The sequence below is a fragment of the Taeniopygia guttata genome, chromosome 27, assembly GCF_048771995.1.
Source record: "Taeniopygia guttata chromosome 27, bTaeGut7.mat, whole genome shotgun sequence".
NCBI classification, from domain to species: domain Eukaryota; kingdom Metazoa; phylum Chordata; class Aves; order Passeriformes; family Estrildidae; genus Taeniopygia; species Taeniopygia guttata.
Window position 1 is genome coordinate 3,689,197 of NC_133052.1, and position 24,402 is coordinate 3,713,598.

At 46.8% G+C, this 24,402-nt stretch overlaps 1 protein-coding gene across 2 annotated transcripts in view; it reads right to left on the bottom strand.

Moving 5' to 3' along the window:
- Positions 1-24,402, bottom strand: part of MYO1D (myosin ID) — a 141,697-nt gene that overhangs the window by 93,775 nt on the left and 23,520 nt on the right. For both annotated transcript variants that reach the window (XM_030255914.4, XM_072919201.1), the window contains exons 2-11: positions 13,975-14,183; positions 13,096-13,189; positions 12,112-12,277; positions 10,337-10,390; positions 9,379-9,474; positions 8,142-8,258; positions 6,771-6,974; positions 5,491-5,636; positions 5,295-5,409; positions 4,487-4,657 (exon numbers count right to left, since the gene is read on the bottom strand). In XM_030255914.4, coding sequence (XP_030111774.4) covers positions 4,487-4,657; positions 5,295-5,409; positions 5,491-5,636; positions 6,771-6,974; positions 8,142-8,258; positions 9,379-9,474; positions 10,337-10,390; positions 12,112-12,277; positions 13,096-13,189; positions 13,975-14,183 — 1,372 coding nt within the window. The remainder of the gene's footprint in view (positions 1-4,486; positions 4,658-5,294; positions 5,410-5,490; positions 5,637-6,770; positions 6,975-8,141; positions 8,259-9,378; positions 9,475-10,336; positions 10,391-12,111; positions 12,278-13,095; positions 13,190-13,974; positions 14,184-24,402) is intronic.

Genomic DNA, 24,402 nt, shown 5'->3' on the forward strand with positions numbered 1-24,402 from the left:
GGAATTCCACTTTCTATGTGCATATGTGAAAGCCACTGCTGGAAAATGGTTTCATGGATGCACTGTAAGAACATGTGCTTGTACAAATGAAGCTGCAAGAGCCTATAATTTCATGAAGAAATTGATACTATCTCAGAAACACCATTATGCAAAAAGAACACTCGTGCCTGTAGAGAAACATTGCGCCCACGACTTAATTTATTACTTTTTTAAAGTCTTCCTTTATGTTTTTTGGTGGTTTTTTTTTTTTTGCAATTGCAGTGTAACTCCTCTGTAATTGCAGAGAAATGGGCCAACTGCTGTGGCAACAGCAAGGCTTGTTCAGTCCCAGATCCCTCCTAGTCATCTGACACCCCTCAAACAGGGAACCCCCTGCAGATCCACTGCTCCAGGCTCAAATTCCCATTCCATCCCATTCCTCCTGTACAACACAAGATGTCCAGTGCCCATGTAGCAGCTGTTCAGCAGCAGTGGCTGTAACATGCTCATCCCTTCAGGAATAGCAGGAGCCAAAAAAATACATCAGGGTTGGCTTAATTAAAAAGGGAGTATGAGATAAGAATGAGGATTTTGTTATAGGCAAAAGGAGCAGGAGATGAATTAAGTCTTTGCAGGCAGTATTTAACAACACCAAGGGCTATGAGCAGATATCTGCTATCCACAAAATGTCTTGGAGAAATAAAAGAGGAAATTAGCATGGTTGAAATGCGGGGCAGGAGGAATGATTAGGGGCAGGGAGATACACTCCAAAAATTCACCTGTGTCCAAGAACACAGAATAGATTGGCTCAAAGTGTAAGAAAAGAAGAAAAAAACAGAGTATGTTTTACACAAAATTAATCAGAAGGAGGACCCCAAGGAGTGTGAGTACCCAAAGTCTCCAGGAGGCCCCAGAGGTGTGGGAAGTCCAGCATGGCAGGAGCAGGGAGCACCAGGAGCTGCAGAGCTGATGGATGATCAAGGTACAGCAGAACACAGGGAAAATGGAAGAAACAAGGCAATACTAGGAAAACAAAGCCATCTTTCTTGCTGCAGCTTTGTCCCCAGCAGGGGGCTGGGAAGTGCCTTTCTCAGCCACCCAAACACACAGCTCAAACCAACAGGTCAATAAAAAGGGTAAATACAAATGGCAACAGAAATGTGTCTGTGCTACCAAACAGGGCTGGCAGCACAAGTTCCTCTGAGAGCTCATCCAGCTCTGGAGAGGCTGGAAGGAGCCATAACACAGCAATCAAGGATTTTGTTGTTTGCTGGTTTGGCTTTTTCCAAAGGAGTGATTCTGTCCAAGCTTTGTGTTTCCTGGACAAAGAAGATGAAATTAGTGAAAAAAACCCCAGTAGGTCCATTGATAGAGTGGATCACCTGCCTGGGTTTGTGTGAGGCCTCCCATTGAGGCTCCCACTGACAGCTCCCAGCATTCAAAGGCGAGTAAAGACAGGAGAAAGGTGTTGGAAAGATGGGAATCCCGTGGGAGCCTGCCCTGAGCCTCTGCTTTCACAGCATCTGAAATGAGCCATAATCTGAGGGCAATGGGAAGGTCGTAGGGCTGGGTAGGGACACTTAATCACTGAGGGCTGGCTGGGAAGAGCTGCGGGAGACACCCAGAGCTTAATGAGGGCAAAGCAGAGCAAATGGAACTCCCCAGCAGGGCAGGGATTCCCACTGAGAAAGGGCAGCAAAGTTCACAGGAGCTGATGGGCCCCAAACCATCCCTTCCAGACTCAACAGGGATCTTAACTGCCCTCGTTCATCTCAAAAAGGACACAGAGAACTGGGAGATGCTTAAAGGGCAAAACCCATCCCCTGCTGACTGACTGCCCTGGGAGGATGGGCCAACAAACTCAGCTTTCCCAGGTTAGCAAAGAAATACCAGAGATGATGGCAAAAAAGATGGAGATGATGGTAGTGGAAGACAAAGAGAACTGTGTTTATCCATTTAAAAACTAGTATGTGAGAGATGTAATCTAAAATGGAGAAGGGAAGGAAACAGGGAGGAAGGAGCTCTTTACTTGAGTATCTGAGCTGTGGACTTATTTGTTGATTTACAAACCAACAAGACCACAGAAAAAACCCTATTAAGAAGACCTGGAGGTTCCTGGGCTGCAGGTCCCTGAAGAATGGGAGCATGTCAAGTTATCAGTACACATTTATCCTGTATTGGACTCTCACTTGGGCATTCATCACTGTCCAGTGTCTTGGAAGACACAACATCAGGTGGACCAGAATGGACCTTCTGACACTCTTCCCTTCACAACCAGTGTGTTGAAATTCATGCTCTCCACAATTTGAAGACTGAGGCATTCATGGACTGTCACTGTACTTGATCCTTTCAAAGTAAAATATCAACAGAAAATAAATGGAACTTGGAGAGGTTGAGGATACAAATGGTGATGCTGGGAAGGGCCACTAGAACAGCTGGCACATCTGCACATCCAGAGCAGCATTAGAAAAACCCGAGGAGGACTGCCCATGATCCAGGAACACAAAATTCTGCCACAAATTCTGCTGGTGGAAGTGTCAACCAGCATTGTCCTGGCTGGTTTGGCCTTCCCCAGGACAAGGGCGCCGGCAGCGCGGAGCAGCCGGGTGCACAAAGTAGGACACGACTATTTAGGGCACCACAGCCCCCTAGAGCTTCTCCACATGGAGCCTGTGTGCAGCATGCTCTGCAGGGAGCAGTGGAGCATGAACTGGGCTGAGGGGTGGGAGCTGTTCCCAACACATGCACTTTAACTCTTTGGGAACAGCTCCCATCTGTGTGGAACTTTACAGGATCTGCATGGAACAACTGCACTCTGCAAAGGCATGGCATGAGATGGAATCAAGCCTTTGTTTTAAGCCAAGTTAGGAGAGCCTGGCTCAGAAGGCTCAGGCTTCCCACAGCAGCTCTGGGTAGGACTAAAGAAAAGCTCTGAGGTGCTGGGATGTCTGCAGAGATGCGACAGGGAGAAAAAAATAATAATTATGCTGAGAGGTTTATGGGTCAATGTTTTCAAGCCTCTATTGATTTAACTAGAAATTAGTAAGCCAGGCAGATCCATCAGACCCTCCATAAACATTATTTATAGTAAGATTCCTTGTCTCCCTCTTACTCTGTGCAGGCAGTTTCTGACAACGCCACCTCCTGCTGAGGAACGCTGCAGCTGGCAATGCTGCCCTTTAATGTCTCCTTGCTGGGAGGGGACTCCTGAAGGCAAGGACTTGAGCAGATTTTATTTTTAAATGTTCATTTCATAGCCTCCCATAGCACCTCCTGAAATTTCATCCCCTTCTGCTGCTGCACTAAAGGACCACCTGCTCCCTCTGTGGCAGAGCCCCTTCCCCTGGGCAGATGTGGGAGCAAGGACAGAACAGAAACCAAACTCCTCTCTCTCAAACTGACCAGACAGCTCCAGGAACTGGACCACATCCCAGCACCCTACTGCAGAGGACCCCAGACTCCATCCCACCAGTACTACCACTGAAAGAAGCAGTTTGTACTCAAATGGGAACCCAGGCCAGGCCCCACACTTGGTTTCAGGGGTTTTCTCAGAATGTTCCATGTCACTGCTCAGGCATGTGAAGTCTGGGTCAGCACTGGAATCAAGCTCCCTGTCCCCCTCCCTGAGCTCAGGTACACCTGGCAGGTGTGCATCAGGTGTGCTGCAGCAAAAGGGCGCTTAAGGAAAATTATTATCTGGGTGGAAAAAGTGGTTTTGGTTTACTTTCATCCTGGCCTCTCCTCAGACAGCCCCAGCTGGATCCATTGTTTATCCCGGGCCTGCCGGAGGCAGCCTTTAGCACATATCTTACACAACCAGGCTAATTTGGTACTTCTGACCTACATAAAATATTGTGCTGGGGTGGGAGGGAGCAGGGGGGACCAGCACTCTGAGCCATACATTTTAGACAAATGTTTCTGAGTAGAGAGACATCAAACTAAAGGCCCTTATTTGATTAGTCTGTGTGAAAGATTCTCAAATTAATCAGGCTGGTGACCATTTTGCAATCTGCTGCCAAGTGAGGAATAAATGAAGCCTTTTAATTCGCCCATTGTAGCCCAGACAAAGCCAGGCGAGGGGCCTGGGTGCTCTGAGGTGCAGTGGGAGACGAGCACGTTCTGCAGCCAATGATGATGAAAAAAGCCCAAATCACGGTGCTGTAATAATGCAGGAGTGTGAATAATTTCACTGTCACTATGTATTAGAGCAGCCTGGGAAGAACAACACGTGGGCCGAGCCGGCGTATCGATTGGTTCCAGATGACATCATGATATGTCAAGGCACGAGCTCAGGCTCCTTTTATCCCGGAATAAAAGGGATGAGCCACTGGATGTGCTGGAGCTCCCTCTGCCGGGTTCCTCTGCGGCTGGAGCCGCTCCGGGCTCCTCATCTCACACTCAGTTGCAGTGATTCCAATCCAGGCACCCCTAAACCCCTTTTCCTCATTCCATTCCACCACAGAACATGGGGAAGGGATGGCAGAGGACAACAAGGCCTGTGGGTTACCTTCCTGCTGGAGAAGTGTGCGTGCTTCCCCAGTTTGTTGTTGAGGGCCTCGAGGAACATCTCATCCGTGACTTTCCCCACATTCATGCAGGCATCATCCAGAATGGCAATGATCCCTTTGTGCTGCTGCTCCACCAGGTCCACAATAACCTGGTTGTTGAAATAATCGATCTGCAGGGAACAAAGGACAGGGGTGTTGGTGACCTTGGCTGCAGAAATGGGAGGGTACCAGCGCTGGTCATAGCAGCCAGTGCGACAGTGAGAAGCAATCAGCTCTGAACGTGCAGATCTCTGATTCCAGATAAAGCAGGCTGCTCTCCTACACTGAACAGCACAGAAAGCGATTTTTCAAACCCCTCAGATACATTTCAAGACCTCTGCTGCAGAATGCTCTTTAAAATGTCTTTTACAATTCAGCTGTGTGCAGTCACCACAGTGACACTGCACATCCCGTCCTTGGCATTCTGAAGCGAGTTTGAGCAAGAAAAGTCAAGATTTTTACGTATTATCATCAACAAATACAAAAATCTATAAGCACTCAGCATAGAGACCCACAGTTACGTGTGTGGCATCACAGAGGTGCCACAATGGGCTTAATCTCAGACCTGGAGTCCCATGTTTTCCCAAGGAGACACGTGGTGAGGTGACTGGGGAGCTCCTGCCCTGGCCTGAACAGCTGCCAGAACAGCTGGCAGGGACACAGATGTCCCATCAACTGGAGCCTGCATGTGGAGTAACTTCAGGTCTGGCACTTGTGCTGGTACACTGACCTCACACCAACCTCTCCCTCCCCTGCCAAAGCACTCACATGCTTCCAGGGAATTCCCTCTCGCTGGTACTCCTCCTGCTCCTGCTTTAGAACCAGCTGAATGAAGAGCTGCTGCAGCTTTTCATTGCAGTAATTAATGCAGAATTGTTCAAAGCTGCAAAAACATGAGAAGAAAAGGTGATGAGTGTTCTGGAAAATGCAAGGGCACAACACTGGGCTTTAGAAGGTGGCTCACCTGTTATTGTCAAATATCTCAAAGCCATAGATATCCAGGACCCCAATCACTGTGTTCTTGCCATGCACTGTGGTGTCGTAGTTCTTCACCTCGATGACATCGTTGATGTGTGTCACAATCCAGCAGAACAGACGCTCGTAAATGGCCTGCAGGAAACACAGACTGAGGGCTCCTGCCTGCACCTGCCTCAGCTCTTCCCAGGAAATTCAGCACAGCTCATTCCAGGCCTCCATCAAAGCCGCAGGTCATGTTCTGCTGCAAGCGAGCAGCTACAGACTGAAGAAAATATTCTATGGAAGTATTTATTTTCTTTCTTCCAAAACTCATTTATACCAAGTTGAAATCCCAGTGAGGTCACTGGGTGCAGCAGTTCCCTAATTTGATTCCAGTCAGCTTTTCAGCTGCCTAATAAGTACCATTCCTGAGAATTATTTAACAATAGTGAAGAGCAAGAAAGAGGTCAGTCACAGAAACCCAACAACTGAACACAATGACAGGAAAATAATCCTGTTCACCTTTCACAAAGATAATGTTCTGTAGGCAGAGGTGTCTTCAAAGTCTTCATGTTCAAAATGTGCTGTGAAGTTGGGTAAATACATTATCTCAGGAAAAGAAGTCAAGTTAATTATTGATGACCTTCATAACTTCATCCATTTCTCCCTTATAATTTGATTTCTTAGCAGAGGAGGAACAATTGTCACTCCTGCCACCAGTACTCACTTTGCCTGTGGAAGGTGTCCCTGCCCATGGCAAGGGGTTGAAACAAGATGGTCTTTAAGGTCCTTTCAACCCAAACCATTCTACAATTCTTTAAAAAACATTTTTAAAATACCACATTGTATTTTCAACATGAATTCTAGATATTACAGTTCCACTCTCTACTCTTTGAATTTAACTGCAAAATGAAGTTGAGGATCCCATTTCACAGCAAATTCCTCCCTCTATGCCAGCCCAGCCTGCAGCCCATCCCCTCCTCGCTGTGCCTGGCACTGCTGGATCCCTGCTGGAAGGGCAGGGATGGGGACGTGCCACAGACTCCTACAGAACTCAGGAGCACCAAGGTTCAGAGAGAAATCTGCAGGATGTACAGCAAGTCCTGTGCTTATTGACCCACCCAGGAATCTTCCTGGGACTGAGCACTGAAAAATGTGCAGTTCTGGCAGCAATGCCCCCCTTGGGCACTGATATTCCTTGCTGCACACCTCAAACCACGGGCAAAGGCAGCAGAGGTGTGTCTGGTGAGTGTCACACACTGTGCAGAGGAAGGGGACTGCACTCACCTTTGCAAAGGCGTCCCTGCCGTAGGTGGCCTCCTGCTCCGTGTGCTGCTTGTCGATGACGTCCCTGCCCGTGGCCACTGTCCGGAACAGCAGCGCCTTCTCCACCAGCTCGGCCTTGGTGGACAGCAGGTCAGCGATGACCGACACCACCTTGCTGTTCTCGATGATGGGAGTGTCTCCATCCACATAGAACTTCAGGTTCCCCTGCAATCAGCAGCATTTCTCCATCTGCCCTTTACTAACAGGGATCAGCACACCCTAACTCCATCCATTTTCCACCTGCTACACCAGGCTGGAAATCTCCTGCCACACTGGCAGGTGGATCTTGCACATCCACACCCTCAAACCTCCAATGTCAGTGGGAGCAGCAAGGGCTTTCTCAAAGCAAAGCATTCCTGTTCAGTGTTCAGCTCAGCTTTTGGGACAAACTACATCAAACACTTCCTGAAATTTAATCAAACACTATCCCAAGATTCAGAGTCCAGGGATAGGGAATTGCACCATGTATGCAAATACTGGATGTAGCATTTGTCTTCACTGTAGCTTGCCATGAACCCACTGGCTGCAGTGCTACTGCCACAGAGGGAATGGGAATGGCGTGGGGAAGCTGAGAGGCCAGTGTCAGTGAGACTGGACTGGCAATACCCCACCACCACAGCTCTCTGCTCCTGGGTACCTTCTCTGCCAGGATTAAGCTGTGACACCCCTGGGTGATCCACAGCAGAGGGTAGTACCCCAGCCTGCCTGCATGGTCCCACTCTGCTGTGCCTCCCTTCCTTCCCAGCACTGTCATCCCAAGGAGGAGAAGGAACTGGAATACAGTTGCTCTTTGCCACCCTTCTCCTGCCCTTCTCTTTCCTCAGGAAACAACAGAGCTGAGCTACAGGGACACTGTGCAGGGGAGGAGGCTCTGTGGCTCCCAGAAGGATCCATGGAAAGGAAGGCTCTCCTCAGTCTCAGAACACAAAGAATTAAGAGGACTCCTGTGTCTCCTGTGCTCAACCTTCACCATGAAGTGAAGCAGGATCACTGTGGTGAAGGTGAGTGAGGGCACAAAGGGACAGAAGCTCCCTATCTCCTCACTGCCAAACCCCAACAGTTCCTTTTTCAGAATGTACAACAGCTCCCAGTACTTAGTGGTATGCCTGGTTTGGGATCTGGAACATACAGGAATACATGTGATCATCATTGCAGTGCCCTGCTCCAGCAAGGACTGTCTCTCACCACTGGAGCTGTGAACTGGAAACCTTCCCAGCCACCAGAGCTTCCAACGGCTTCTGCAGCAGGAAAATCAGAGCTGCTGGCAGTACAAGCCCTCCTGAGGAACAGCCCAGGGATTCAGGGATGGATACCCATGGGCAGGGAGCTTACCAGGTGCAGAATGGCTGCCAAGATTTTGTAGACAGTCTGAATCTCCTCCTGCTTGAAGCCAATCACCTTCATGGCATCAGCGACTGCCTTGAACTCGGCCCCATCATTGATGGAACACTGAGGGGAGACAGAAGTTTGGGATGGGGGATTTAATGGAAGTCAGCTGTGAGGAAGCAAGGATTTCACAAGCCCATGGGAAACAAGATGCACTTTTGATGTTTCTCAGAGGCAATACATTGTCATGAGGTTTCCCAGCTTATTTCAATGCCATCTTGTGTGCTTGGACACTGAACCCTGCATTGCACACACATATTCTGGCAGCAGGAGACACAGAAATCCACCATAGCATAATCAATTTCCCAGTGGAATTTGCTGAGAAAGAGTTCATTAAAAATCCCAGAAAAACAGGGACAATTTGTGCACTCACAGACCCTCTGAGCAGAGGCTGCAGAGCACCAGCAGGAAATCTCTGTTCTCCACTTCTCTCAAGATTAGCATCCCTCTGGCAAGGGAGAAGGTCTCTGGGTTTCTGTACCAAAGTGCATCTCACAAAAGCACCTAGGAAATCAGGGGGCCTTTGGTCTGGACCCAGCTTCAAAGGGACAACACTAGGGACAGCTCCAGATGTATCTAAAATGTTCAGGATCTTGTCTGAAGACTTTATGGGTTTGTTCCCTTCTATCCTGCTCAGAGGTCCCCCTTGAGGACAAGTCAGACATGAAGACTCAGTGCTCCAGTAACTCAAAGATCCTACTGCAAAAAAAATGAGTCCTTCTGGCTTTTTGCTCCACAAGGCAGTTTAAGGCACCCATTATGGAGCCTGGAATGTCTGCCACTCGTAATGGGTCAAATATCCACACCCACACTTATTAATAAATCATTTAAAATTATTTATATAATGATATTATATTATTATAATAGAATAATGATTATATGATGATTAAATAATTATTTATATATAATTTTATCATTTTAATAATGCTGTTCATAAGCAGATGCAGCATGCACAGGTATTTTTGTATATTTTTAAAAGAACAGAAGTATGTATTTTCTATGATTCTAAGTACACTCGTGCTTTATCTTGTAGCACCAGAAACTTCATTACAAACAGCACACCAGTGTCACCTTTCTCTACTCATCCCCACTGATCTCAGCTCCTGCTAGCTCAGCAGTGCTTTAAGCATTTCCAGCAGCACTTGCAATGTTAAGCTGTCCCTGGGTCCCTCAGAGGCCTCACCTTGAGCTGTGCCCCAGGGCAGATGTAGCTGTAGGCTGATGCATCCTTCTGGAGGTGCAGAGAACGCAGGAGCTGCTCAGAACCTCCCTGCAGGAGCTGCATGAAGAGAGTTTTAACAATGGGTGAATGAAAAATATAAACTCCTTATTTTTTCTTTCTCTTATTCATCTGCTTGACAAGCAAAGTCATGAAAATATTATTTACTGCTGTAATATGTGAAATACAATGTGCAAAATACAGGGCCTGTATTTGTATGCCAGCACCATGCTGGCACTGGTGCAGTGCCAGCACAAATCTGTCCTTTAGAGTCACAACAGTATAAAAACCAGCCTGAACCCCTCCCAGACCTGTTCACAGCTGTGCCATGCCACAGCTGTGCCTTGGCAAGCACATTGCCCACACAGTGACTTTTCCTTCTGGAAATGACACATCCGTGAGGAAAGTGCTAACATGCCATCATGGAGTACTGAAAAAGTGGGGAAAAAATAAACAAACCTCCCCTTCCCTCAGTGCAGAATCAAGGTTATACTAATAGGCTGACCATATCCCCTAAAGGACACACAGGGAACCAACACACAATGTGGATGACATTAAAGAACATCCAAAAAACCAAATTACTTCCATATGGACTAAAGGCCTCAAGAGAAAATAGAGGGATTAGGCTTACTGCACATTAAACAGTGAGTCAATGTCCAATGTCCTACCATATTTGTTTAGTCAGCCTCCTTTTAAGTTTAGAAATGTGTTAATATGGGACTGGAGGATAGAAAACAATCCATCTTCCCAGGCTCCCTCCCAGCCCAGCCACTGGCAGAGAACTGAAGAACCCAAGATCACCCAAGTTGCTGCAAAAGGGAACCCTCTGCAAAACACAGGAGAGCGTGAAAACACTGAGTGCTGTGCCCAAAGTATCTGGGAAACTGGGGACAAGCCACTGCTCCAGCAAAGGAACACAAACCTGGTAGAAGGAGTGGAAGCTTCGTTCCCCAGGCTGCTGCACGATCACACGGGACTGGGGGAACAAAGCACAGAGCTGGGTGTTAGTGTCCCCTCAGACACCCACATCACCAGGACACCCCTAGTCCATCCCATCTCACACTCAGGCTCTTGGGAACACCATCACACATGTGACCCTGGAGCTTGAGATCTGTAGCCAAAAGCACCAGCTTGTGTAACAGCTGCAATGTCCTACTTCTACTCAGGAATCCCATGTGGGAACTTACAGGGTTGCTTTCATGGAAAAGTCAAATAAAAAACCACCATTTTAGTTTTAGAATTATTTAATCACTGGAAATGAAAACCAGGACTCTGTGACTACAGACAAGAGCTCAGGGCCTGGTGGTCACCACTCCTACACCCCCAGGACAGGCTGCCCAGAGCAGCCAGCTGCACAAAGGAATGCTCTGCTCTGACACAAGGGCCTTGTTTTAGGGACCCTTAGCTCCATTCCAGAATCCTCATTCCAGACCAGAGTAAAACAGCACAAAAAAGGGTTAAAAGCAGCAGACATTCAATCAACAAGCAACATGTCCTTATTTTATGCTACAAATTTGAACTATGAAGAGTGGTGAGGAACAAAGCTGTGTAGGGGAGGTTTAGGCTGGATCTCAGGGAAAGGTTCCTCCCCCAGAGGTGCTGGCACTGCCCAAGCTCCAGAGGGAATGGTCCTGGCCCCAAGGCTGCCAGAGCTCCAGGAGTGCTTGGACACCACTCCCAGGGATGCACACGGTGGGATTCTTGGGGTGTCTGTGCAGGGCCAGGGGCAGGACTGGATGATCCTGGCGGGTCTCTTCCATCCCAGGATATTCCATTATTTGATGTGTTCCTGCTGCAAAGCCGCTGTCTGTTACTGCTTGCATTTGGGCCAGAGCCTCCGCTGCTTTCAAATGGAAACAAATTTAACTTGGGAGAAGTTAAGGATATGAAATAAACAATCAGGATAAATAAATTATCAGGATTTAAGTCACTGCAGCTGTAGTCCCAGCCCTCTTTTTACATCAAAGTAACCCAAGTTAAATGTTTGGGTTTGTTGTTTTGTTTTTTAAAATAAAGTGTTTATTCTGAAAATAGACTTCAGGGAAATAAGGGGAGAAGTAAAAAAGAAACACAAACAAAAAATGGTGTTGGCAGATGTGGTCAAACACATAATCAAAGCCAGACGCGTCTCACACAGCAAGAACTGTTAACAGCTCACGCCTGAGCTCTCCAGTTTTGCATATTCCAATGTTTTCAGACACCACTTAATGACACAAGAAAAATAATTATGCTCAGGATCACTTGGAATATATAAAAACAACACTGCTAACAGCTCACCCAAGCCTGTGGCGTTATTCCAAAATAACACTTCCCAAGCACACTTGTTCCCTACAGCCCTGAAGATCTCCTTCTCCAGGGAGACCTCAGTGCAGGAATTACAAAGCAGGAGCTGTGCAGAGGGTAAATTGTATCCAAAAGAAAAACTGAGATTAAACTTCACACACCCACACACACAAAATCCTTTGGGTAACACAGCCCCGTTGCTGCTGAGCTCTGGAAGTCGTGGTGCTCAGGGCACTGCCAGCACTGCAGTGGCTTTCCTGACTCCTGAGGAAAACTTAAGCCCTGGGTTTATTTTCTGTGCCCTGATACCTCACCTGCTGTACATGTTTGAATGGCAAACTTTCTACTGAGAAAGCCCAGATTGAAAAAGTAACTCCAGCAAAGGCTGTAACCCTAGAAGGGAGAGTGCCTTACCTTTTCTAGCAAGTAATTATTGATGTGCCCACCTATGGGGTCTCCCTTGAAATCAAAGTTGATGTCCATGTACTTTCCAAACCGGCTGGAATTGTCGTTGCGGTTTGTTTTGGCATTGCCGAAGGCCTCCAGCACACAGTTGGATTTCAGCAGGATGTTTTTCACTCTGCAGCAGGGATGGAGGGATGGAAAAGGGTAAGACTTCAACACTCACACCACGGGATTTTTCTTTCACAGCCATTTCTCCACAAGAATTCAATGATAGCAGTGATGCTCTTTGATGGCAAATTTGGGCAGGTGTGGGTGACATCAGCAATCCCATGGGAAATCAGCTAGGAGCTGTCAGCAACACTCCTCAAAGGAAGAAAATGCTCTTTGGTTCAAAGACCAGACCCCCACCCTGAAATCAGCACCAGAAATTCAGCTTCTATACACATTTGAATTCTGAAACCAATTTTCTGAACTCTTTTTCAAGTCATTTTCAAAAGTTCATTTGGGGTAGGTTTAAGTCTGTTTCCGCAGAAAGACACATTCTTTGCTCCAAAGCTTTTACTCCAGGACAGAGAGGGACATTTTTCAATTCAGAATCATGCAAGCCTGGAAGGTCACGGAATACACTCCTTGCACTCCACATGGTGTTCTAGCCCACCCAAATTTCAGGCAATTTGCCCCAGGAAAAGCGATTTAGAATAATTTCATTGGGCAAAGACCTCTAAGATCATTGAGTCCTGCCATTAGATGGTTGATATTGCCTGGATGGTATTTCTAGATGCTGTTTTGATTTGGAAAGCTTGACCTTTCAAAATAAACTTTTAAATATGATTTCAGCAATTAATACTGCAAAATACCCTAAAAGCAGTACCTGAAAAAGTTAAGTATAAATTGGCATGTACAAGAGACCATCTGATAATGTAATGCTACACAGCCCACAGAAAGAGATCTATAAGCAGGAGACTTTCCCTTCTTTTCCAGCCCAGGCCTTACCTCTCCACCTCAGCCCTCTGCCCGGGGTTGGTGATGGCTGCTATGTACTGCATTATGTATTTACTGGCCTCAGTTTTCCCAGCCCCGCTTTCACCTGGGGGCAGAAACACCACGGTGACCAAACAGACGAAAAAAAGCAAAACAAATCATTGGACAGAAGATCTCAATTCTACCCCAACAGTGCCTGGGCAGTTTGGTTTTTCCTTTTTAAAGCAATCTTTGTGTGCACTTGGGACGTTTTCTAAACACAGCCATACCCCTGCCTGGCTGCTGTTGGGCTGACTTTGAGCAATTGTGCTGTGAGATTACACAGGTCGGGAAAAGGGCTGGCACACAGAGGATCAAAGGAATATTGTTAGAGGAGAAAGCCTGGCCTGCAGCAGCACAAGGGGCCACTGTTCAGCACCCCAGCCCGGGGCTCTCTCCTTTCAGAGCTGCCTGAGCACGGGGACATCAAGGAAACAAAGTGCCAGGATCCAGCCACGGATCACTCTGGTACCAGCCCTGCTCCCACCGCTGGAGCCACGGCCTTTCCAATGGAGCAGGGAACAAACAGCGGCCAGGCGACAAAAATCAGCAGCTCCTGATCACCAGCCCAGCTCTGCTGATCCCAGGTCACTGTCCGGAACAGACACAGGGCTCCTGCTCACATTATCCCTCTGCAGGCACAGATCCAGCTCTTGGCTGGCACCAGCTCTTGAATGAGATAAGAAATAATTGTGCCGATCTCCACACACGGATTCAAATGCAAATGAGCAGCTTTAAGCTTAATGAAGTTTCTTTTATAAAACGCTGTCATTAGCCAAACCATTATTCTCCTTCCGCCTGGAATTTCACACAGATCAGATGCTCATCACCATGCAGAGCCCTCCAGCCTACCTGAGATGACAATGCAGGTGTCTTTGGATCGTCTCTTCATGGCTTTGTAAGCAGCATCAGCGATGGCGAAGAGGTGGGGAGGCCTCTCGTAGAGCTCCCTGCCCTTGTACTGCTCGATCGTGTCCCGCCCGTAGATGTTCAGGTTCTTGTAGGGATTCATGGAAACAACCACCTCCCCGATAAAGGTGTAAATCCGGCCCTTCTCGAAGCTGCCCAGAGGAGACAAAAATCAGGAATCGGTGAGCTCTTCCATCCACCACCCTATGGAAACACGAGAATAAAACCCTGGCTCTGGAACTCCCCGAGCAGGGGTGGCACAGCAGCAGAGACCCGGGGGTACAAGGACAACAACCCAGGGCTGGAGTTCCACCACCTACAAAGGACATTTCTACCTCCACTTCACTTCCAGATACACAATATGGAATTTACAGTTTCTACAACTGACTATAAGTGAACATGAGTTGAGGAGCAAATTTAATCTGCTTCATAAAGGGGATTTACAGGCAAATTATTTTTTCATATTCTGTAGTTGTTCATGGCCCAGCTCAGGCCAGAGAGCAGAAGTTCTGAAGCCCTCACTGAGAGGTCTAATCACACTTGAAAGTAAACAAAGAAGCCCAGGAGGGAATTGCAGCCTCTCAGCTCTAGCAATGAGTCTTTTTTGCTGGAAGGCACTTTGGTATCATCACTGCTGCTACACCAGAGAGGAAAAATTTCTAAGACTGTGTGCAAACAACCCTAAGTGACACCATTTCTATCCCTACCTGGTTCTTTGATTCTTTCTGCAAACAAGACAGAAAATAACTTGATGTTAGTTAAAAAAAAAAACCAAAAAAACTTAAGTTAGAAGATGCTTCCAAACAAACTCCCATTTTGTTGAAAGTTACCTATGAGGAGAACTCAGAATAATTCCAGATTAACAGCTGAGTTTACAAACAGCATTTGTTTCTCAGGAGGAGAAAGGACAACAGGTTTAGGGATCAACACACAAACCCTGGATCTCCAGCGCCAATCCCTGTCTGCAGCTGTATTTAAACCTCGGGACATTAGATGGCACCAGAACCCCTCCACAGAGCCCAGGAGCCTCGAATCCTGATGGACTCCGGCACAAATTTCAGCATTACTTTATTGAAATTTATTACCACCCCCATGTGGTGACAGCCCTGACATTTTCTATTGTTCATTTGAGAATTTTCTGCAGCATCTTGGCAGTGTTAGTTTTTAGCAGGTGTAATAAAACTCAAGAAATATCATCCAGCAACCAGCATTTCACTTTCTAGAGGTGCTGGTGCCTTCCAGTCCTGCTTCCTCCTGGAACACTGCACTGGGAAGACAGAGAATTGCAAAACATCCTCTTGTTCCTACATCACTTTTACCTGAAGGTGTCCTGATATGCATTTCCCAAAATAATAATGAGCTTAAAATGAGAAGATATTTTACATTTTCTGAGATATATTCTGTTTGAATGGTACAGTAATGTTTTAGAAAAGATAAAGTCAACATAATTAGCAATACCAATACCCCTAATTTTATTTTTTTTGGAAGATCCTGAACAGGTAGAAGTGCAAAGGGATCACATACTAGGCTGGGAGCCCATGAGGGACTCTGCATACACAGAGGAGAGCTTGAAAAACCAAACCCACATAACACTGCTGGTATTAAGGAGATCAAGTCACACTGGGACATCAATATGTAATGGAAACCACAAGGACATCACAATGAGCAGAATCATTCCACCTCCTGGTGATGGACACCCAAAAAAGGTGAGTTACCCAATGGAGATCACCGAGCCTGCTCTCCCAAGTGCCTGCCCAGCAGCACAGAACTGCTGCTCGAGGCACTGCTGATGCTGAAAATAAAGATCCAGCAGATTGTGGATGAGGTTTGAAGCCCCAGGAGCAGCTGGAGGGTTCATGGCCACAGAGAGGGTGAGGGGGGTTGTTTTAGCTGAAGAGAAATAAAGAAAGAAAGGCCACTCCTGCTGCAGTGTCGTGCCACGCCACCATCACAGCACCCAATACCCTGACCTCTTCCTTAAGTAATGAATTATGTAAACATGCATTGCCAGAGCCCAGTTTAAGTTTCCTCCCATGAGAGCTCAGCGTCCCTGAATGAATCATAGAATCAGGGAATGTGCTGAGTGGGAAGGGACCCCCAAGGATCATCCAGTCCCACCCCTGGCCTGCCCAGACAACCCAACAATCCCAGCCCTGGGAGCAATCCCAGCCCTGGGAGCAATCCCAGCCCTGGGAGCAGTGTCCTAAGGCTCCTGGAGCTCTGGCAGTCTCGGGGCCAGGACCATTCCCTGGGGAGTCTGGGCAGTGTCAGCACCCTCTGCCTCCAAGCAGAAGCTCCAGATCTGTCCCTGCAGTCTGTCCCTGCTCCGGAGGGGTTCCAGCTGGGATGCTGGCACAGGCTCACATCCTGCCTGCCACTTCCCCACAGCTCAGCTCAAACAGCAGGTCCCACATTGGGCCTCCAAGCCAAGTTCTAAAAAGTTTTACTGGGCTCTGTTGAGTTGTGTCTTCAGCTCTGTGGCAAAAGGCAGATGGAGATGAGGGGGAAGAAGGATCTGCCTCCAGGCTTGACAAACAGGCACCTCTCCAGCCTGGCTTTGGGGATACAGACTTTATGAACAAGCGACGCCTCCGTTTACATTTCAGTTCATTTCTCTTTTATTCCCAGCACCAGAGTTAAACTTGCAGAGCTGTGCTCAGATGTTCCCACCAGGAGCTCCAGCTCCTCGCCCCTCGTTGCTGATAAAGCCCCTTTTCATCCCTGAGCATGGCTCAGCACAGCAGAGGCCAAGAACAGCAGGGCCTCTCTTCCTGCACAGCTCGGGTGGGAGAGCCGGGTTTGCCCTGCCCATGGAGAGCTCAGAAAAGCTTAAAAAAACAACCCACGAGGGCAGTGCAAATGGGGAGCTTTGAGCTGTCTTAAACCTATGATTCCTCGGCAGGGCAAGGTCACAAAACAAGACCAGGAATCCATTTGGTGCTTTTCACAGCCAGCACAGGCATTTTAGTGCTGAGATGTAACACACAGAACTGGGATTTCGTTACTCAAAGCAACAACAGTGCAGTTCCTTGATAAAAAAAAAGCTCCTTAATAAAAGGAACCCCAGGATCCACTCCTGGGGTGACACCCCTGGGTCAAACCTTGTTTTGTATCTCATGGAAGTCACATCAGCTTGTGCTACAACAAAACATTTCCCTGCAATTGTTCCATTTGAATAATTTCTGTATCAATGTCATAGAACGAATCCTGGACTATCCTGAGTGGGAAGATATCCCCAAGGATCACCCAGTGCCACCCCTGGCCCTGCACAGACACCCCAACAATCCCACCTTGGGTATCCCTGGCAGCGCTGTCCAAACCCTCCTGGAGCTCTGGCAGCCTCAGGGCTGGGACCATTCCCTGGGGAGCCTGGGCAGTGCCAGCACCTCTGGGGGAAGAACCTTTCCTGAGATCCATCCCCAGCCATTCCCTGGATCCTGTTCCTGTCACAGGGAGCAGAGATGGGAGCTGCCCCCGGGGAGGAGCTGCAGCCCCAATGAGTCTCCCCTCTCTCCAGCAGCTCAGCAGCCAAAAAGCAATTCACAGTATTTAATCCATGTGGGTTATTTTGAGGAGGAACAGCAGCTCTTTCATGAGAAGTTTTTAATTACCTCATTAAAACATCAATCGATAATGAGAAAATAAAAACCAGTGAGTCACAGAACATAAATAATTTTAAGGGAGAGAAATTCTTCTCTAGGATAGAAGTCCACTAAGGCAAGAAATACACTTTTACTTTGTTTTGTAGTTTTTAATTTTAGGGAAAGAGTTGGGAAAAAAGGGATCTTTAAGTCTAGACAAGGTATATTCACATGCAGTTGCTCGTGGAAAATACACTGCAGAAATGGGAACACTGAAGCAGAAATCTCCACCACCAGAGAGCACTCACATTTAGGATTTCCTCCACCTGACAAACACTCTAGTCAAAAATAAAACTGTTCTTACCGAGGAAATGATGCAACTTCAAATGCACTCAGTACAAATAAAGAAAAGTTAGTTGGCAAGACTTGGAACCCACACTCCCAAACAACATCTGCAGGACGGGACCGTTGCACAGAGGCGCCTCACCGAGCAGGAGCCCTCACATCACACAGGGAATTCCTAATTAATCATTGACATGTAACTCCTCTGCTCCAGAAGCCAAAGAGCCCCTGGGGGAGCACTGCCAGCCCTGAGCACCGGGCAAACGGCTCCTCACCAACGCACTTTGGCAGCCCATGACCATCTGTCCAACAGCCCAGGCACAGAGCTGGAGAAACAGGGCAGGTCACCGCTTTGCTGTTCCTTTAGGAGAGCTGAAGCACAGGTATTGCTATTCTGGATGATATTCTACTGGGAAAAGCCCTTCTCTGGTCCTGGACTGCTCTGTTCTCAGCACTGCTCACCGACTGGCAGCCCATTCTGCTTTACAGGTACACCAAAGCTTTACCCGTTAGCAGGTGCTCCCTGAAGCTCCTTGGGCTCAGCCCTTCCTGATGCTCCACAGGTCCCCCAGGACAGACCCTGCTCAGTCAGTCACAGCACAGACACCCCCTGAGATGGCCCTTCAGTTTGGCTGTGCAGCAGTGCCTTAAAGGAAAGGAAACGTTAAAGAAAAGCAAATAATTCAGGACAGAATCCAGAGTGCTACAGCTCCCTCAGCTGTGCTAGTCAGCAGCAAACCCAGTCCCAATGAGGATTAAGATAATCAAAACTGGTGGTTTCAAACTATTCTCTGTTTCCAGTTTATTTCTGAATTCCAAAGCACAAAGTGAAATATTGAGTATGGGCACACAGCTTTTTCTTCCTCCTCTGTGCATGGGAAGAATGATCCAGGAGCTGCACACCTCTACTGTGTGGAGAAGGGACAATTCCTTTTCCTGTTGTAAACATCCCACATGGTTTGGGTTGCTCTTCTAAATGGGGTAACAAACCTCAGTTATTTTTTCCATTAAATATTAACATTAAAAGTCATATACATTAAAAGTCCATGACTGCAGGCTTTGAGAGTCTGTTCTCTTTGCAAACCCACGTGGAGACATTTAATTAAAACCTGTGTTCATGAGGAGATGTTCATGGACAGCCAAGGATGGGCCTTTAGGATGTGTTCAGAAGGAAAGGAATGTAAGCAGGCTTCTGACAGTGAAATCATATTTACCTGGTTTGTAAATGCAAGAATTAGTAGCCTGCACTCACCCAAAGGAACAACCCCATTCTCCTCCTGCTTTGGGGAGTGACTTGTCTAAAGCAGAGTTCACTCTGTGCCTCAGGTACTTGCACCTTTTCTATGTGATACCAAGTCTCTTTACTGAGAGTTCAGTGCTGCTTAAAGACTTTATTTTATGGAAATCTCAAAGTAAATTCAGCTGTCAAACAGGACTTCAAGCCTTTCAGTAAATTGTTCATAAACTGTCTCACACAGAATCAGCCTCCCACAAGAGCACTCAGATAAACAGGATTTGCATTGGCAGAACTATGGCTAAAATATTCCTGCTGCTCTTGGAAAAAACAGACCAAAAAACTGTCCAGTCAGTATAACCTCCCTGCACCAGGAAAATTATCCAAGTCTGTCCTGATCATGAATATGCATGTCTATAATATTCAAAATATGCATGTCTACAAGGTTCTGATCCACCCTGAGGACCAGGAAAACTGCAATTAAATTAATGTTGAGTGCAGGTGAGATTTTTGCCTGCAGCTGGCCTGCATGGACTTGGTATTCAGATGCTGCCAGTTGAACAAAATAGGAAATGCCATTTGGAGCACGTTCTGCACCACTCCTTTCCTGTATGGAGGGAGCAGACAGGGCAGGATGAGGAATACTCCATTCATCTACAGCTTCCAGCCAGCTTGGAAATTAGGTTAAAAGAGTTCTTTGTAATTATGTCACTTTTTTTCTAAATAAAATTAGCAAACCACGAGTGACCTCTGCCACATCTTCCTCAACAAACCAAGGCTTAAGCAAATTGTCTGTAATTTGATGGGGCTGATTCAGCTCCAGCCCAGCTGACCCTTGAGTCATCCACCAGCTCTGCAAACCACTGGGTAAGGTCAGGGGAAGGAAAATAGGAGATGGATGCTAAACCAGCTCTAATGAACACTGAATAAAGTCTAAAACTGGGAGAGGTAGGAGCAGGAATAATATCAAAATCCTTATCCTTAAGTGTAAAGCACCAACCTTGCTCTGAAAAAATGCCAAACCACTAAACACAGGAGTCACTGAACTCTCATTTCTATTTGCGTCAGACCGGCCGAGCTCTCTGTGCAGCAGGGGAGCCCTGCACACTCCTTTTCCAGCTCTGGAGCACAGCAGAAGGCACAAGCAGACTTGAGATAAATAAGGAGTTAAAGGGAAGTTCTTTGAAAAGCCTCCACACAATGCTTTGTGGTTTATTCCAACACACACAGGAGGTAGTCGCTGCCAGCACAGGTAGAGGGAAGTAGTTTGCTCCCTATGTGTGCAGCAGTAAAACAGTCCCAGTTTCCATGTGAAAATCAGCCTGGGCCATGGTAAAATCTGAGTGCAGTAACCACATCGTGCCCGGAGTGCAGTCGTGAAGGAGTATTATCCTGGGATCCCAGATCTAACCAGGAAACAGCAGGAACAGCCTTGGGATAGCAGCAAACAAGAGGCTGCCATCTGCCCACAATCTCCAACTTTTAATCCGCCAGATAAAAGCACATAACCACATACCCTCTAAAGTGACAATAAAAAGCAAAAGAAAGCTCAGCAGTCAGCTAGGTTCTCTGCTCCCATCACACCCCAGCCAGCTGGAGCACTGTGTTTGTCATGCAGAGGAACTCATTTCAATGACACAGAACTACAGAGGAGGAGGAAAAGGTGGAAGTGATCACCTATAAATATCTGGGAAGATGAGAATCACCCTGCCAGGCAGCCGGGAGAAAATATTAAACAGAACATCACACAGGCCCATACAATGGGAAAATGGGAATGGAGGACCCTGGTCAACACAGGCTGGAGAGAGAAAGCTGCAGAGCAGTTCAGTGGCAGCTGCAAGGACCAGGGAGCCCTGCTGGATATGGCTGAGTTTGTTTTATGTATGTATTGAGAAGACTTGGCTTCCCTGCACTGACCAACAACTGACTTCATGATCTATTATGTTCCTTGCATTCTGATGTTACAGCACTCAGGTACTTAAAAACGATATTTCACCTTCATTCAGCTCCTCTTTCCAAATCCCATGTCCATATTAAGCTGCCACATCATGATTATCCCAGCCTTCAGTTTTGGGAATTCAGCTTTGTACACTGGATTGTACACTCCTGTGTTAAAGGATTTTCTGCCTTCAGGCATTTCAGGGGACAAAAATTGCAAACATCAGGGCATTGCCTGTGGATGGATAGATTTGCACCATGAGGAAGACTGTGCCTCATTTCCTCACCTTGGTTCAGCAGGGTGTGAATTCTGCAGCCGTGGCTTTGTCTGAGTGGTGTCCAGGCAAGCTGATGCTTCTAAATAACCTTCTTGTGAGGGATGCTGGAAGGGCTATAAAATCCTTCAACCCAGCAGAAAGATCCAGAAACATGCAGAAAACCAAAGCCCATAACTGAACCCCTGTTCCTTGCTCCCAACTCTCCAGTAACTCAGGAAACAACCACCACTCACAAATAACATCACCTGAAACGATATCAGCCCCTGCATTGATGACTTGCAACTTTATTGTCTAAGCCAAAGTGCCACCTAGTGTGACACATTCCCAACTCTGTCCACACTCTGGCTGAACTGGGGAAGGAACATTTGCTTTTAAACTATCTGGTCTAGAAAGGATGAAAGGGAAACCCTGACAGGTATTCAGGTGTGAGAAGGACCAAGCTATGGAGAAAGGGAGGGACAAGCCATGGTGGGCAGGAGAAGGAGGAATGGATTTGGGTGGTGGGAAGGGCCCTGCATGAAGCTCTGGACAGATTCAGCCCCCTCTCCTCCTGTTGTCCCTTGAGCCTTTGGAGTGCTGTTCAATTAATAGAACCTTGTGATAGCTACCCCTCTTCTCACTCTACAAACCCAAGTGCCAAGGTAGAGTCCCAGGATTCCACAGGTTTTCATTGGAAATGCCTGGAGACTCCTTTAGCAGTCAGCTGGCTGGGAGCTGCTGATGTTCAGCTGCTTCATTGTTCTGCTGGGAAGGAATATTCTGATTTGTTAAGCTCGTGGCCAGTGCTGATCTGTGGATGCTACTGGAGCCCCTGAATGCAGCATTGTTTGGGACAGGGCTCAGAAAACCTAAGAATCATCTTGCAGCATTAAGATACAGTCCAAAAGAATAGCTCTGTGCTCTGGTAACATTACATATAAAATAAAATTAGGTGCCTTATTTATACAAATACAGGCCACACAAACCAGGCAAAAATAAAAATGCAAAACATGCAAATGACTCGTGTTTCTACATCATTAGGGCTTCCTTTGGAGTTGTTGCAGTGATCTGCACCATGGCATCCAAAACCAAACAGTGACAGTGCCCACATACGCCTGTGTGTTGCCTGGCTGTGACACTGGGCTGAGAGTGACATTGGGCTGGGACATCGGGCTGTGACACTAGCTGGGACACTGACTGTGACACTGGACTTCTCCTGGCACGTGGTGGTGGCTCAGCTCCGTGGTCTGGCCCACAGGCTGTCCCAGCCCTCCCAGTGCCAGCCAAGGGCTCTGGCGGACAAACCACTAACAGAGATCTGAACAGAACTGCACCGAAATCTCTCTTCTCCATTTCCCAGTCTCTCCCATCACCAAGAATGGAGCAGAAGTTGCCCTGGAAGACAAAACCTCTGGCTCTTTAAGGCACTAGATCATGCCAGTGTGAAAAGGCCCAGTAAACACACAAGGTTTGTTCTTCCAATTAAAGAGCAACTAATATTCCACAGAAAGTTTGGGTGGGAAACAAAGTGGTTTTTAACTACAACCAAGTGCAGTGGGTTCACTTAAATTCATGGGTGTGACTGAGCTGGCAGATTTAGTATCAGGATCTTTCTCCCTCTCACTGAAAGTCAACTTCAAAAAGGGAAAAGGAGAAGGAATAAAACAGGGAATGTTTTGAACACCCTTGTGGGTATGGAACTGCAGGCAGAACTGGCAAGATAAGCAAATGAATTTGCACAATGGCCTGAAGTACCTCACTTTACATTCTTCGAATGGAAAAGCAGCTGAGCAGCAGGAGAACTGCTATTTATGCATTCATCATCCACTGCAAAAGGAGTGAATTCCTAAATGGCAACTGTACACAGATAACCCAGGGGAACATTAGCAAGATGGGAAAGGACTTAAAGGGTTTGATTAGTAAAACAGATGACTTGATTTACATGCTGCTTGGTTTATTGGTTTAAATTATCACCAGAAAGATTGGGTTAATTTCCTTCCCTTACATTTGACATATTTTTTTCTGTCAAAGACAGCTCCCACTCAGAAGCTGAAAGAGTATTCCAGTAGTAATAATGTGAGACAGCACAAATACCATACAACTCAGAATTAACATGCAGATCACCTGCATTTTTAAGGAATTGCTTAAGTAGCAGCTCAGAGCTGACACATCCTCCTCCAAACATAGGTACCTCCCTCTTTCCTTCCCTCCCCTAAACAATCAGCTGCTGAGCCCTCATAGAACAGCATGAAACACAAAAAAACACTTGGCATCAACAAGTCTGGCAGTCACAAACTGTTAATCTCTTTACACCTTTTACAAACAGAGAAAATCATCTATTAGATGGAAAACATATTTTCTATGTTATTTTCTATGTTTTTTTAAAGTTAAGTTGTTCGTGTTACCTTTCTCATACTCATCCCTGCTGCATAAAGGATGAATGGATATCTCACCCATACTCGTGTCAATGGAATAATCAAGATATTCTTGAAGTATAAACAGAGGAATGGTCACTATCAGCTCCTCACACTCTCAGTGGTCAGCCTCCAGCAGGCAGTAGCAAATGAGAGGAATGTCTCTACTGCCAGTTTTCCAAGGACTTCTGGAAAAAATAGAGTGCTTCAGGTTTGTCAGAATATTTTGCTGTGTCAGTGGGAAAGCACTGACAATCCATACATTTAGGGGGCAATCCACAGTGGAATACAACTGCCAGTCATTATATATCAGCACACACATTTATGACATCAGCTAATCCACCCTGACCCCAAAACAGCCTTTGGTGAGCTTAAGAAATTCTGCTTGGAATGCAAGAATTTGAACCCACAATATACACAACTCTCATTACTTGCATTTTAGATATTGTATAAAATGCAATGCAACAGTCACTGATACACGGCTCTCTCACACATCCCAAGCCTCAAGGATTATAGCATTTTCATGTTATTTTTATTTAATGTAGCCATGGCCATAAGGTAAAGAAGGGCAGGATTAGATGGCATATCAGGAGGAATTTCCTCCC